The sequence below is a fragment of the Sarcophilus harrisii genome, chromosome 2, assembly GCF_902635505.1.
Source record: "Sarcophilus harrisii chromosome 2, mSarHar1.11, whole genome shotgun sequence".
Lineage (NCBI taxonomy): Eukaryota > Metazoa > Chordata > Mammalia > Dasyuromorphia > Dasyuridae > Sarcophilus > Sarcophilus harrisii.
Window position 1 is genome coordinate 264,994,595 of NC_045427.1, and position 14,890 is coordinate 265,009,484.

At 37.2% G+C, this 14,890-nt stretch overlaps 1 protein-coding gene across 10 annotated transcripts in view; it reads right to left on the reverse strand.

Moving 5' to 3' along the window:
- Positions 1-39: 39 nt before the first annotated feature.
- Positions 40-14,890, reverse strand: part of TP53BP1 (tumor protein p53 binding protein 1) — a 174,488-nt gene continuing 159,637 nt past the window's right edge. For 6 of the 10 annotated variants that reach the window (XM_031952184.1, XM_031952180.1, XM_031952185.1 and 3 more), the window contains 10 exons: positions 13,033-13,310; positions 11,619-11,768; positions 10,892-11,322; positions 8,684-8,875; positions 8,042-8,329; positions 6,466-6,681; positions 3,133-3,227; positions 2,487-2,686; positions 944-1,089; positions 40-510 (listed from right to left, as the gene is read on the reverse strand). In XM_031952184.1, the coding sequence (XP_031808044.1) occupies positions 323-510; positions 944-1,089; positions 2,487-2,686; positions 3,133-3,227; positions 6,466-6,681; positions 8,042-8,329; positions 8,684-8,875; positions 10,892-11,322; positions 11,619-11,768; positions 13,033-13,310 (2,184 nt within the window). In that variant the 3' untranslated portion in view covers positions 40-322. Of the gene's footprint in view, positions 511-943; positions 1,090-2,486; positions 2,687-3,132; positions 3,228-3,579; positions 3,656-6,465; positions 6,682-6,810; positions 6,861-8,041; positions 8,330-8,683; positions 8,876-10,891; positions 11,323-11,618; positions 11,769-13,032; positions 13,311-14,890 lie in introns of those variants that run through there. The other 4 variants (XM_031952182.1, XM_031952188.1, XM_031952186.1 and 1 more) reach the window with 3 other exon arrangements.

Sequence of the window (14,890 nt, forward strand, 5' to 3'; positions counted from 1 at the left end):
CATAGGATTACAAAGGAAATCAATTATATTAAAAATACATTTATCAAAATATTTAAAAAAAAAAAGTGGCCAAAGAACCTCTGCCCTAGAGGCAATGTTCTTCCATTCCTTCCTTCCAAGAAAAACTCAGAAAAAAAGGATAAAGAAATCAGTTACTACAACCAAAGAGATTCAACATTTATTTTATCATAAAAGTCCAGCAAAGAAAACTATATACAATGATCCATGCATGAAGTCCAGTTACACACAAGACACATTTAAAACCTGGTTAAAACACAGTCTTCACAACAGCAGGAAATGAAATTGATGGGGCTGAGCATCTTTAGTTAGCGACATAATCATGTTTATATTTTGGATGCTGCTTGAATCCAACTCTCTCCCCAGCAATGAGGCACTGGATAACCCACTCTTGTGACACCACAGGCAGCTGTAATGCTTCTGCACACTTCAGCACCGAAGAAGGACATGAGGGGTCTGTTACTACAACATCAAATACCCCCAAAGCAACATCTGAAAGAATCAACAGAAAACAGATTTTAAAAGTCTTCTGTTATGAGGAAAGCTGTATCCTTTAGCCAGCTCATTCCACTCTGCCCAAACTAGAGATTTGTTCTATCCAGCAAATCTCTATTTGAACTAGGACTTTGTAGTAAAAGGATATAACATGATGAACGTCCCCTTGCATAAGTTTAGGGAAAGGTTTGGCCACCATATCATTGGAATCAAGCAGAAGCTAAGAGCAGCCCTGTGCTTGTCTTGTGTTTGGCTCCCCTCATCAAGTTCCTTCTTGTCTTCTCTCAGAGGAATATGGGCAAGGTCAACCAGTCAGGACAGAGACTTTGACCCAAGACCCCCAGTTATAAAAATTGGCTAGATATGGGCAGGAGGAATAATGCACTTCCCTGGGGAAACAGGGGCTTCTTAACATCCTTTCCATAGATACCTTTGTTCTGGGCAACTGAATGGTGCTGCTTCACTGAGGCTGCTCCCCCAGTCATGAGGATCTCAGACCAAAGTTCCAGGAAGTTTTGCTGCTGGTCGGATACTAAAAGGACCTTCAAATTATGGAAAGGATTTTCACGGGGGTGCCTACAAAAAAGGGAACAGAATCAGAGTTGGAAAAGAGCAAATGCCTTTCAAAGGGGCAACAAGTTGGGTCCATCCAAACCCACAGTATAGCTTTAAACATTCCCTAAAATTTTAATGTTTTAACTTTAGAGTAAGCTTTCTGAAGGAGCATACTCTTGCACCTTCACAATTTCTGTGAATAAAGACTTCAAAACTCCTCTACTCTTTGGCCTCAGTCTGGAGAAAGTGGCAGACTTGTCCCTTTCACTGCTTACAATCATTTCAGTCTAACTGGTCATTAGGGTCAGGGTCACATAAGAACATGTTGCCAAGCTTCAGCCCTGAATCGTTCTCACTTTTCCACCACCTTATTACTGTACAAGTGCTGTAGAACAGAGGAAGAGAAAATTGCACATCTATTCTGACTGGGTCCATTTACTAATTTAGGTTGCACAACTTCAACTGGACTTACGACTGCTAGACAATTCTACACTTTCTTTATCGACTCACTCTCCACAGTGGCTCTTCCAAACCTTTTTAATCCCTCCTAAGACATCCCTGGGCTCTCCTCCCACTTCCCAACTTTAGATGAAAACCTTGCCTCATTCTACAGAAAAAAATGAGGTAATTCCTGAACTCCCTCAGGTATCTTCTATTACAGTATCTTTTTCACTCCTATCTTATATGAAGAGGAGACTCACTTCTTACCAAAGCTAATCTCTATGGTAGTTCAAAAGATTCCAAGCCATTGCCTCCAAAAGACTGCTCCATCTATGATTCTTATTCTCTAACTTTTGATTATGCTTTGTCTCCTAGGTCTTTTCTACTGCCTACAAACACGTCAATCCATGTTCTCCAAAATGAAAGAACCTATATTTGATGCTTCTCTTTCTTAAATCAGTCTCTATCTTTTCTGCTCTTTAAGACTAAACTTGAAAAGGTTATCCAAAATAGGTAATCTTTCTCTCTTCTTACTCTCTTCTGAAGCCCCTGCGACCTATTTTCCAACTTCATCATTCCACTGAAAGTACTCTCTCCAGTTACCAGTGATCTCCTGATTGCTAAATCCAATGGCCTTTTCTCGATCCTCATTCTTTTTGATCTCACTCTCCTTGCCCCTTTCTTTTGTTCTGATTCTCCTACAGCTGTCTCAGAGTCCAGGTTATACCCTCTAATGACAGATGTCCCATAGAGTTCTCTCCTGCACCCTGTTCTTTTCTCCATTCTACTTCCCTTGATGATCACAGTCCCCAAAGATTTAGCTCTTTTATGAAGTAGGCCCTGAATAAATGCTTTACTGACTTGATTGATAGCCCTTTCCCACCAAAGCTAATTATCATTTCACATAGTAGGTTCTCACTTGTATATTTACTATTATGTTATCCTACTGAATTAAAAATGAATTCCAGGGTCCTTACCATTCTAGTATCCTCTGTTCCTGGAGACTATACCCAGCTGGCAGCAAGTAATTTCGATAGTTCTGGAGCTGGTTAGCATGGCAGCTATCATGGACCCAGACATGAGACACACAAGGGATCCCACTGGCAAGGCACAAGAAGTACTTTCGAGTCCGACAGTGCTGATCCGCAATCAGAAGACACTGATAGGCCACATTACACTGGGAAGGAAGAAATTCAGCTAAAATGTGCAATAATTTTGTTCTAAGATAGTCCTTAAAAGGTAGTCTTAATAAGTTGAGAAAGATAAAGCCCTCCAAACAGCAACAAATATGACTTATCCTATCTAATTGCCAAAAAGCTTCATATTCCTAATTCATTCAATTCACCAGCCTTCAGGACACCTCAATTCACTAACAGAAATTTCCATATAATACCAGTCGATAAGCTAAGAATCAGAACTGTGGAATGGAAATTTCTTTCAAATTCAAATCTCCATCTTTTTTTGTTCCCAGCAATAGCATTCCCTCTATATTCTAAGCCCAAACTTTATTCTCTGCTTACTCCCCAAATATTTTCCCCAGCATCTTGATCCCTTTTTCCCAGGAAGTGAATAGGTCCTCACACCATCACCATTTTAGGGAGCTAAACAAGAAGAAATATTTACCTGGGCTTCATTGAAATCTTCAAGAATGTAGCCAGCTCCTGCTCGGAGCTGGGACTCTGTATACTGCTTGTTGTAAGGGGGAGTTTCCAAAAATTCTACATCAAGTAAGAACAAATAAAATCCAGTTATTCACACACACACACAAAAGACTTTCTCCTTTGTACTCTTCTACTTTATACTTGGCTTCCTACTACCCACTCTCCCACTCAACTGTCTCCAAAGCCAGTTCAAGGGCCTCCCCATGGATCATAGTTGTTGAAAGGTAAAAAAGGCTGCTAGAAGAAAGGGTGGTGGTATAGTTGAGGAAAGGAGATAGGATGATAAAGCTGGAAGAAACATCAAGAGTCCTCCCAGTCAGGAGGCCTGAGTCTAAACCATGGCTACTTATAGGGATTGAAATCCCACAACTTCCCAGAGTAGTCTGTTCCAATGTTTAATAACCCTTACCGTCAGGAAGTTCTTCCTTATGTCTAACCTAATCTCTCCTGCTGCAAACTAAGCCCATTTCCTCTAGTTCTGTCCTCTGTGGAGATGAAGAATAGCTGATCAGCACTCTTTATATAAACCTTCAAATTCCCCCTCATTCACATTCTTTTCCCCATTTACACTAAAACTTCAATATACCAAAATGTTTTGGGGGACAGCAAGGGTGTAAAAAGGGAGGTGAGATATTCCAGTTTAATATTCTTAATTTCTGTGGATTATCCAAAAAAATTTTCTTTCAATTTTCATTTTTTAAAAAATCTATGTCCTGTCTTAGTAGAGGATAATAAAATATAATTTGTTATTTGATAAATCAGATATTACAGTGCCTTAAGATGAAACCTAAATATTAAGATTACCATATAATCCTGAAGTTGCTGTAGAATACGACAGTCACTAATATTGGGTTATATCCTCAAAGCTTTTTGTTATTTTTAAATGAAATCCTTAATCAGAGTTTTTTTCTTTTAGAATCACTTACTCCTCTCTGATATAAATGGAGTATAAAGATGACAAATGAAAGAGAAAATTCTGGTTAAGGCTTTTAGCCAACTGGATTCTGATTAATTGAAGTTTTAATGTAAAAAAATAACCCCAATCCAGTACATGATTTCCTATTTTAACCCTCTACCCTTCCCATCAAAGATTTCCAGAAATAATACCCTTATAGTAATAGCTCATATGTATGTATATAATGCTTTAAAGTTTATAAAGCGACTTCCTCACAACCATTGTAAAGTATACAGTGAAGTTTTATCCTCATCTTGGAGAAGAAACTAAAGTACAAATGTTAAGTTACTTGCCTAGGGTCACATAACTAATAAGTAAAAGAGCTAAAAATTGAACCCAGGTGACCTACAGCTGGTTATATATTATTCTATCCTATGTTAAATATAAAACAGCACTCCAGAAAATAAGGGATGCAAGCCCTGCTTTCTGTACTACCTCATAAACTTAAGGAACTCCTGAGCCTGAATTTATATATACTCCAACCTAATTATATTTTTCTCAAAGATCCCATTTGCTATCTCACTATTCCTCTCTCTGTTAAGACTCTAGCTATTCTATATCTCTCTTAAAATAAACATCAAAATTAAATATAGTATATAAAAGTTTGACCCAACACTATGGGGGTAAAAAGATTAATTTCATCTGTCAAAATACTGTATCATCATACTGACAATATTCCATGATGAAAATTCAAATTCATCTTTTGTAAATACATTAGTAATTTAAATTTTTTTTCTATATTTTTTTAGGCTTGCCTAATTTTGTGCCTACTTAGATTTTAATTCCCAAATCTATTATGTTATATACTTCTCTAATTTGTCCCAGTTATTCTGGATTCATTGTCTATATCTGGAGATATAATTTACTCTACCTAATGGGATACAACCAAAAACTGAATGGATTCTTAACAGCCCTAAAACTAACTTTGAAACATCATCCCATATAAATTCCCAGGTGATCTCATGTCCCTTCCCTTTTCTGAGTCCAGTTACTTGGGAATCAATGCTACTACATGATTACAGTGCATGGAAATGAGGACGATGAAATGAGGACTTTTGTCATCAAAATTCTTAAGGGGATGAATGTAAAGTTGGCAGAAAAAGAAGAAAGACAAAGAATATGAATGAGAACAAGATCTGGCAATATTGGGAAGACAAAAAAAAAAAAAAAAAATGGGGCCCCAAATGTCAATGTCCCCTTTTCAGAATACAAGTTAGCTATAGAATCAAATTAAACTATACAAACGAATTAAAAGTCTGTTAACAAACTATATCCCTGGCTTCAAATGACTTCTGTGATACTTCAATTCTCTTTAGAAGGACAAACCCATTTACTTCCTGACCCTTATATGAGCCTCTGTCCTATTCATTCTCCAAGTTATAAAACGCAGCACTAAGTATCAAACAATGAATCACAGTCTCTTCTCTTTTCTGCTAATGTGATTCCCTTTAGACAACCTAGAGATCTCCAGCAAATCCTAATCTCCTTTAAGTTTTTCCCATTTCTCTGAATATTGACAACTTATCTAGATCCTATTGGAAAATCCAAATTTTGGCTAACATCCAACTAATTCTAACATTGTACAGGGAAGTTTGGCTAATGTTAAATATTCAATAAAAATTTTTTTTTCATTAATTAGGTTCAGAGACACATCAGGGAAGTGCTAGCATATTTGTTGGTTATTAATGGTACTATTTTCATAAGGCTACTACCAAATACAGTTTGCTCTTCCAAGAAACCAGAAATCTAGCTAGTGTTCAAAACATCACATTGGACAAAAATTTGTACCTTAATCATAATGGAGAGGTTAATGTATTTTTGCCAGCCGTTCATGTTTAAGTTCATACTTGCCTTGTTTCCCCTCTTAAGAGTCTCTAAGACTCAAGGCTTTCTTGAGGCATGGAACAAATCTTTCTCATAACTAACTCCCCATGATGTTGTTATAATTGTACATTTAGTTTGTGGAGAGAAGATGAAAATTGCTTACTGAAAGTAATTGCTTAAAGTACTCAACAGAAGACCTGCTATATAAAACCACATACCCACCCTTCCAAAGTCCTCAGAAAGTCAGTCACCTTTCTTTCCACCAGTTTTGCTATATTTTTTCCTTGAAATTTTGGCTAGGAAAAATGTCAGAATATTTAGAAGGAGACAAATTTTCTTTTCTCCACTTCTTAATTCAAGGTCAATTTTCATTTGTTTTAAAGCCTCTATATATGACAAAAGGGACCAACCACAGGTCTTCTAAAGAGACAAGAGTAGTTAGAAAGAATATGATAGAACTGTGAAGCTCTGTAAGAAACCCCGAATTTCCCTGAGAAACGAGGACAGTGATCTCACCCTCCTCTTCCTCACTGCTCCCAGTAGGACCATCTGGTAATTTAGAGCGATTGGCTAGCTTGTCATTGGCTGTGGCCATGGTGAGGAGAAAAGCATAGCCCAAAAACAAAGTCTTGTTGTGAGGCAATGGTCCCCTCTGATCTTCCAAAGCTATTGGCTCTCCAGCACCTTCTCCACCTTCACATGGACTCACAAACTCTCCTACTCCTACAGTACCTGGATAAAAACAAAAGCAACATTATTATAGAGAACTTTTACTTTGTACCAGAGCCAAGGAACCTAAGAATGTAGTGTTCTACATATAGTAGACACTTATAAATGTTTGTTAAATTGAATATGTCCTACCTGCCTGAGTACGAAGTAGTATACAAAATTCCACTCTATTTTGTTTAGTTCTGAGCAGACAACCATGTTACATGAGCAAAAAACAAAAACAAAAACAACTATGTAGACTGAACATACATGAAGAATTTATTTTTAACTACATGAAGAATTTATTTTTAACTTAAATAAAAACCATAAGAAAATCAGTGACACAATGATATACATAAAATAAAAAAAGTCTTTCAGTACACAAAATAAAATTTTTACACAGCTAAACCAAATTTTTATCAGACTAACTAGTTGAAGACTTATGGCCATTAAAACTCTCCTCTTCCTGCCCTTCTTCCCCCAACTCCAATTGTCTGTCAATTCCCTCCTTCCTACTCTAGAAGATCATGTTGGTTCCAAATTTCAGTGTTTATTTGGTTACTGTTTCCAGTACCGGAGAAATAAGTGAACTTTTAAACTACAGGTTTATGACACATTCAGATTTGTTTGATCCCTCCTCTGTTAAATTTTCCAAAAATTAAAGAAAATGGATTTGTCAGAATGTGTCAAAAAATTGACTTTAGGATTCATATGAAGACTAAGAAAACAGGCAATCCCCAGATAAAGAGCTAGAAAGAAGCTTGCTTCTAGAGACATTTTGATACTCTACATGAAAATACAAGTTTGAACACAAAAATAGTCACCTTTTTAAAAAAAAATTAATAATGTAGTTTAATCAAACTGATTTTCTAACTCATGGAACCAAAGAAATAAGAAGTAATTAGAAGTAAAGAGATCAAAGCAATCACTGGAACATGGAATACTGGAATCAGCAAAAGCCATATGAGGTGCCATAAGGAAAAGGTTCTAGTCAGTTCAATGAGATAATGACTTTCCAGATTTTGAAGACAAATGAGACATGAAGAAGCAGCACACGTACCATGGGAAAGTACCAACAGCAAACTTCATCTTCTAAATTTTGTCCAGAGTCAACTCTTGACAACTTTTTCTGTCCCACCTTCCCCCCAATTACCCTCATCACAAAACTTATTTAATTAATATTTCAGATATTATTTCCATTCTCCTTATCTTACTCTGTCTGGGATATTGAGATGAGAGGTTAGGAAAGGAGTAGATTAACTCCTCAATGAGTTGGAATGCCTTAAAATAGAAGGCATTCCTGTATTTAATGCCCTGTATATATGAATACAGCACATATCAGAAGGCCACATAATTACACTACCTTTTATAATACTTTCATTACCTTTTGCCAAGGGTCCTACCCTCTGCATGCCATGAAGGTATCTGGAGGAATCTGAGGAAGAGGATTTACCAGGTTTTATTGTGGTAGACTTGCGGCCTCGCTTGGCAGGAGATCGATCTTCTTCAGAGCATATCAATTTTCTTTTGCCAGAGAGAAGTCCCATGGAGACTCGGGGACTTTCAAGGGCTTTACGTGGAGGAGTGGCGGTGGCACTGCTGCTGGAGGTAGTGGGAGTGCCTGGGGAATTGAGGTTACTTCGTCGTTTCCGCTTACCCTCCACCAGATTATCTATAGCCAAATAAGACAGAAAATAATTAGTTCTCTGAAGTCCTGCAGGCTTCCCTCACACCTTCCATTGCAGCATAAAGTACATTCTAGGAATATTCCATCTTCAGTTTCACACCTCCACTGTTGAAGATTTGTTTTATCTCTTGTTGAGCCAAGGAGGCAAGAAGCAGCATAAGGATTTCCTAGAAAATCCTGGGAGAGGAACAGCAATCTCTATCCAATCAGTCATAAGTAGGGATGACACCAACAAAGTTGATGAAGTTTTGCTCCAACTCTCCCCCAAATTGTATTTTAATACAGGCTTACAATTACAAGACCTCTTGTAATTAGTTGCATGGAGAAAATAGGTCTTACCTAAGCTTATGTCTGCTGCTTTGGTGAGGGGTGTTACTGGTTCATATGGACCAAGGCCATATTGCTCCCTCAGTTTATTTCCTTGTTCCAAAGACAGGATAACTGCCATTCGCTTGTACCATTTCCTTTGGCCTTCTTTTTCAATACTGTAGTATAATTCCCCAGATTCTTTTCTGTGTCCTTTTACCACACCTGGGAAAAAAAGACAATAAAGGGAAGCTGTAGCCAGTAATATCACTCCATATAGTCCAATTCTAGTTCTCACTCTGTGCTCTGTCCCATGAGCCCAAACTAGATGGTACAGTCACTGTACCATTGAGATATGACTAACAATTGCTTTCACAACTAGTGACATACCAACCAAAATATATTCAACTACTTCACTGGGGTTGGAATAAGGAAGGTTCTGGGGTGCCAGAAAGAGGACCCTGGTATGTGAGCTATTAAAAAGTTATTTTCCAAATTAAGTACTACTACTTTTTGATGGTTCTAATAGTTCTCTCAAAGTTATGATGTACTGCATACAGTAGTTCTTTTCAATTTTGTTTCTTTGGGAAGTATGTGATAATTCTTGCATTCAAGTATGGAGCATATGGGCATCTTAAGAAACTAGAAATCAGAAAAGGGGGAGCAAAGACAAAATAATATGAGGCTGAAATATGTCCTCCTTGCCTGCTCATCTCTCACTATTCTTAGTATCATTACTCTAATTCTGATCCAATTTCTAATGATAACTTCTTAGAATAAAGAATACACAATGATATGAATAGAAATTGGGGTAGAATTTAAGAGACTTGGGTTTGATAATTTTTATTCTAATCTTGATTCTATCATAACCTATCCTTTGTGAAACCCTGAGCACTCCCCATTCTTATAACAATTCTCAGCTTATCAAAAAGACAATAATTATATGCCAAACTTGCCGGGTTGCTGTGATACTAAAAAGTTAACTGGAGAAGATAGTTTTTAAAAAGAGGACCTTTACACCACTTTACCCTCAAACCTATAATCAGGATGACACATTTTGTTCTATTATATTCTACCAGGCTGTGTTAGATTATAAAACTGGAAAAATATTATCTCTAACTTCAAAGAACTTACTTTCAGAATCCTTTATCACAGCCTTGAGATAAATATCAAAAAGAATAGGAAAAAGAAAGTAAGACTAAGTTCTGCCCTTTGTCATAAATTATTTTACAATGCTTTCTGAACCCCATCAAACTATAGTATTCAGCAACAGAAATCACAGGACTCAAAAGAAACACAAGAAAGCCAAGAATTAATCAATCAGGTTAAAAGCTACATAAATACTTAATAGTCTTAAAAGCAAATCACTGGTACTTTTAGAATTATATTATTTTCTCCAGGATTCATTTTGGTGACAACAGCATCTGTATCCTTGATATTCAAACAACTAAATGTGAACTGTCATGAGCTGTTTTCTTACCTAAAACAAAGTTTCAGATTTTGGTACATATATATTTGGTCTATATTGGAACAAAAATTGTTACATACTTTGGATCAACTTTTTGGAATTTACTTTGTTTCATATATTCATATAGTTTTATGTGTTCCTTCAGTCACAAGACAAAAAAAAAATGGAACTCTTACTAGACATTATCTCTCTATACAGCCTTGCCATCAAGAACTCTTAAGATAAGCAAGTCTACTCAAGATAAGCAAGTCTACTCCAAGCTAAAAAGAGTGAGCAATAAAAACTCAAAAGAAAAGATTCCTAAAAGAATTCTGTCTGGGTTCTCAGAAAAATAATTTTCCCCTCATTACCTAAGAGAAAAGAAAAACTGAGAAAGGCAAACTGAACAATGATGGGTTTATACCAAGTTAATCCATAAAAAATAACAATGAAATACACAGAACAGAAAAGATCCCCACCCCACTGCCCACCCCCCAGAAAAGTTAGATCCTAGAGAGGAGAAGAAATGAGGACAGAAAGTCAGTTCCTCAAACCAGGGAAGCTGGGTATGTGCACTATTGAATACATGTGAACACATACAGAAGTACAACTTTTTCCCATCTGCAATTAATTGGTTTGTTTCAGCTGTAGTCATCTCTCTGGTCTCATCAAGACAATAAATCAAAAAGTAGGTGATTGAGTAGCTAGTTTAAGGTGAATAGATTTCTAGTGACTTTTCAGTAACTGGCAAAAGGGACATACTGAGTGGCTACAGACCTTGCTCTTTTCATTACCTGCACTGAAATATTCATCCTCCGATAGGGCTGTCACTTCTGTCTCCAGTGGGATAGGGTCACACAACAAAATGTCTTTGCCCAAAACATCACACTCGTACCCATCATCAAAAAGCAGCTTATACTTTCCAGCTCCAACATCTCGTGTTATTTTCCCAGAATAAAAATAACCATTGGAGGACCACTTGGCTACAACTCGAAGTCCTACAAAGCTGTTTCCTGGAGAAGAAGAGTCTAGTCCATCAGATTGGCCAGCAACAACTTGCAAAGGAATCTCTGGAGAGTCACTACGGCGTAAGACTCCAGAACTGCCATCTGCTCGTTTGTTGGCATCTGGCATACGGGGTACGATGCGAGTAAAGGGTTTATCATCTGGTGAGACACTTGTTGAGATATCCTCAACACCAAGTGGACTAGGCAAAGCTGTTTCTCTGAAAAGGAAATGCAGATTGATGAAGTGAGAATGAGATGAAAGACCCATGCACATCAACCTCTAATGTTCCTACTACTTCTTTAGAAAATGAGCTGAATGATCAATTATCTCAACAATCATGAGCCTAGTCTTTCAGTTGCTTTCATTTTTACCCATGTCATCTTGCAATTGAAAATATGCCCCCCCTTTTCTTTCTTGATACCCCATAGAGTTTGATGTCCTCTTTCTGCTCTCTTCTCCTTCAATTTTCATAGACAAATCACCAATTAAGTACCCCTCACACTACCCAAATACCTGGTTCCAGTTGTCCGAGAAGGTGGGCGGCCCCTGCGCCCTCTGCCACGAGGTGTAACTGGAGTTTTTCCTCCCTGTCTGATGCCAAGACCTGCATCACCATCCTCCTCACACACAGGTGCCCCTATCTGAGTGACCCCTTTTCTAGGACTGTAGAAATGAAGGCAGGTTAGTCAGAGAGCATCTATTAATGAATTCTTTCTCGAAGTCTTCTCAAAACCCATACTTCTTTTTCTCTACATATGGCAGACTACATTCTAGGTCAGGGGTCCTCAAACTACAGCCCGCAGGCCAGATGTGGCAGTTGAGGACGTTTATCTTCCTCACCCAGGGCTGTGAATTTTCTTTATTTAAAGGCCCACAAAACAAAGTTTTTATTTTTACTATAGTCCGGCCCTCCAACAGTCTGAGGGACAGTGAACTGGTCCCCTATTCAAAAAGTTTGAGGACCCCTGTTCTAGGTCAACATATACTAGCCCTTAATGCCAATGCTAAGCTAATTCATATCAGTCAAATCTCAGTCATGAAAGAGAAGTAGGTTAAAAATGGAAAAGAGGAAGAAGAAATGGAGAATTTTCTTTTTCTCTATGTTGAAACTAAATTCCTCATAATAAAATTTCAGAGTATAATCATCAAATTCAGCAAAATTACTTCTATTCCTGTCTTGCCTTCCTATTACACAACGTTTATCAGAAAGCAAACAGCCAGAGTATAGTTACAAGCCCAAATCTCTGTTTCACTACTAGTAAAAACGATGGACTTCAGAATTGAGAGAGGCAGCATGGTACAGTGGGAAAAGCTTTGGATCTGACATCAGGAAACCTGGATTTGAATTCTCACTTTGCTACTTTACTAATTGTATAAACTTGGGTAAAGAACCTAACTTCTCAAACCATTTTCTTCATCTGATGAATGAGTGTCTGAACTCTATATAAAGGTCCCTTCTACCTCTAAAGCTATATGATTCCATGGTTTCCAAGGCAGTTTCTAAGAAGCAGGGAAAGAAACATGGGAATAACACACTCTTTCATTCCTAATATTAATATATCTCCCATGTCTTGCCACCAGGAACCCATCAGGGTCTCTGGCCTACGAAGGAAGCTATTTTGCCAACAGAATCAGGGCCTACTGCTTCAGAATGACAGGCTCATCCTCCATAAGTTTCTTTAACTGATTAGTTAAAAAATAAAAAGTAAAACTAAAGAAGTACCATCTACTATGATAATCTACAAGCAAGGAAAGAAAAAGGAACTAATTTAATCTGGGTCAAGGTGGTGGAAAGAACTGACAAAAAATTTTCTAGTTCTCTATCTGCCATTCCCATCACCCTAATTTCCTTATAAATACATCCTCCCCTTAACTGCCTCATCCCATCCTAAGCCCATGGCTCTCCCTCTGAGTACAATATCTGCACCTCAGTTTTCCTGGGCCTCCTCTTGTGCTGGGTAAGGCAAAATCTGCAGGTTCTGTCCCGCCTGGTTTCCCTTTGACAAGTCCAGTTCCTTTCCCTGAGCTGCTACTGCTATGTGCAGCTGAGAGGCCACTACTTGCTCCACTTGACATTCGGTTCAAACTAGATGCCTTGGAGGAAAAAGAGCTGATATCCCCTAAATCTCCTGAGGAACCCCCAGTCTGTGATGGAGAGACTTCAGTCTCACACTCTTGACATTCTACCACTGGTTCTTCAGTCTCCTGGAAGGAAGAAAAAAAAAAAAGAAAGGAATTACATCAGATTTCATTTTAACTGACCAACTAGTTTAAAATAAGTGATGCCAAAATCTAGAAATGACAAAAAGATTCAAATTGTAAAATAGGGTTTTTTAATCTGACAACCAATATCTTAAGGACTTTTTTTAAAAAATGAAATTATTTTAGGGAGAAAACTAGGAAGATGGAAGAAATGTCAGAAAACATTTGGCTTTCCAAATTTCTTCCAAAAAAAAAAAAAAAAAACTGAATGTTGCCTCAGACAATTAGAAATAAAATCAGGGTAAAACAGTTATCCTCCTAAAACCATCTGAGAAAATGCCAAGAAAGACTCAGCCTCAATATTTCTGCAAAATTAACAAAAAGCAGGGCAGCTGGGTTGAGGGGTAGCCTCAACTTAAAAACTTTCATTCTGCAGACAGTGTGGGAAATCTGACCACTGAACAGGAGATGACTTGAAGGTACTTTCGCTACTGTGGAGCAACAAGCATAGTAATGCTGACCAGACACATCTCAGGTTCTGTTGTGGGGAGAAGGAGCTAGTACACACCTGTTAGTGCAATAACTAGCAGGTAGGGACCCTGTTGAATATGAGCACTTGAAGAGAGCAGAGTCCCTAGTTTCAGATCTAGGGCAGAGAGGACAGTTGTAGAGCTACTGGAGAGATTCACAGAGCAAGATCATTTGTAGGACGATGTAGTAGGGGCCCCTAGTCATGCTATAGGAGTGAAGAAGATAGCCCAAAGTCAAGCTATTAGAGATCTCAAAAAATAACAATAAACAGGTCCTGAGGTGTGGGGCATTTATCCAGACTTCATAACTAAAATTTTATTCCAAAAAAGAAAATAAAAAATAAAGAGAATAAAACAGAGGAGAAAGAACCCAACTATAGGTATTTACTATAGAAAAGATCTGGGTTCATGTTCAAAGAAAGATAATGGAGCTAAAAAAGCCATTCCTTTTTCAACGAGAAATGTCAAATGATCTTAAGCATAAAAAGAATTATTGGAAGAACTCAAAAAGGACTTTAAAAATAAAATGGGAGAAACTGAGAAAAATTAAAAAAAAAAAAAAAAAAAACCATGAGCAATCCAAGAAAATTATGAAAATCAAGAAAACCAACCTGAAGTAGATCATGAAAAACTTAAGGAAGAAAATAATTCCTTGAAAACTAGAATTGGGCAAGGAAAAGCTAATGACATTTTAACACAAATAAAAACAAGAAAAAATAAAACAAAATCAAAAGAATTAAAAAAAAATAAAACATTTCATCAGAAAAAATAAGTTATCTGGAGAATAGTTTGAAAAAAATAATATAAGAATAGTTGGACTACCTGAAAATTAGGATTAAAAAAAAGAGTCTTGAGCCTATATTACAAGAAATTATCAAGGAAAAGTGCCCTCAAAGTTCTAGAACTAAGAAGGTAAAACAGAAATAGAAAAAATTCAATCATCACTACCTGAAAGAGATTCCAGGAAGAAAACTTACAAGAATATTGCAGCTAAATTTCAAAGCTAAAGGAAAAATATTGGGAGCAACAAGAAAAAAAAAAATTCAAGACGAA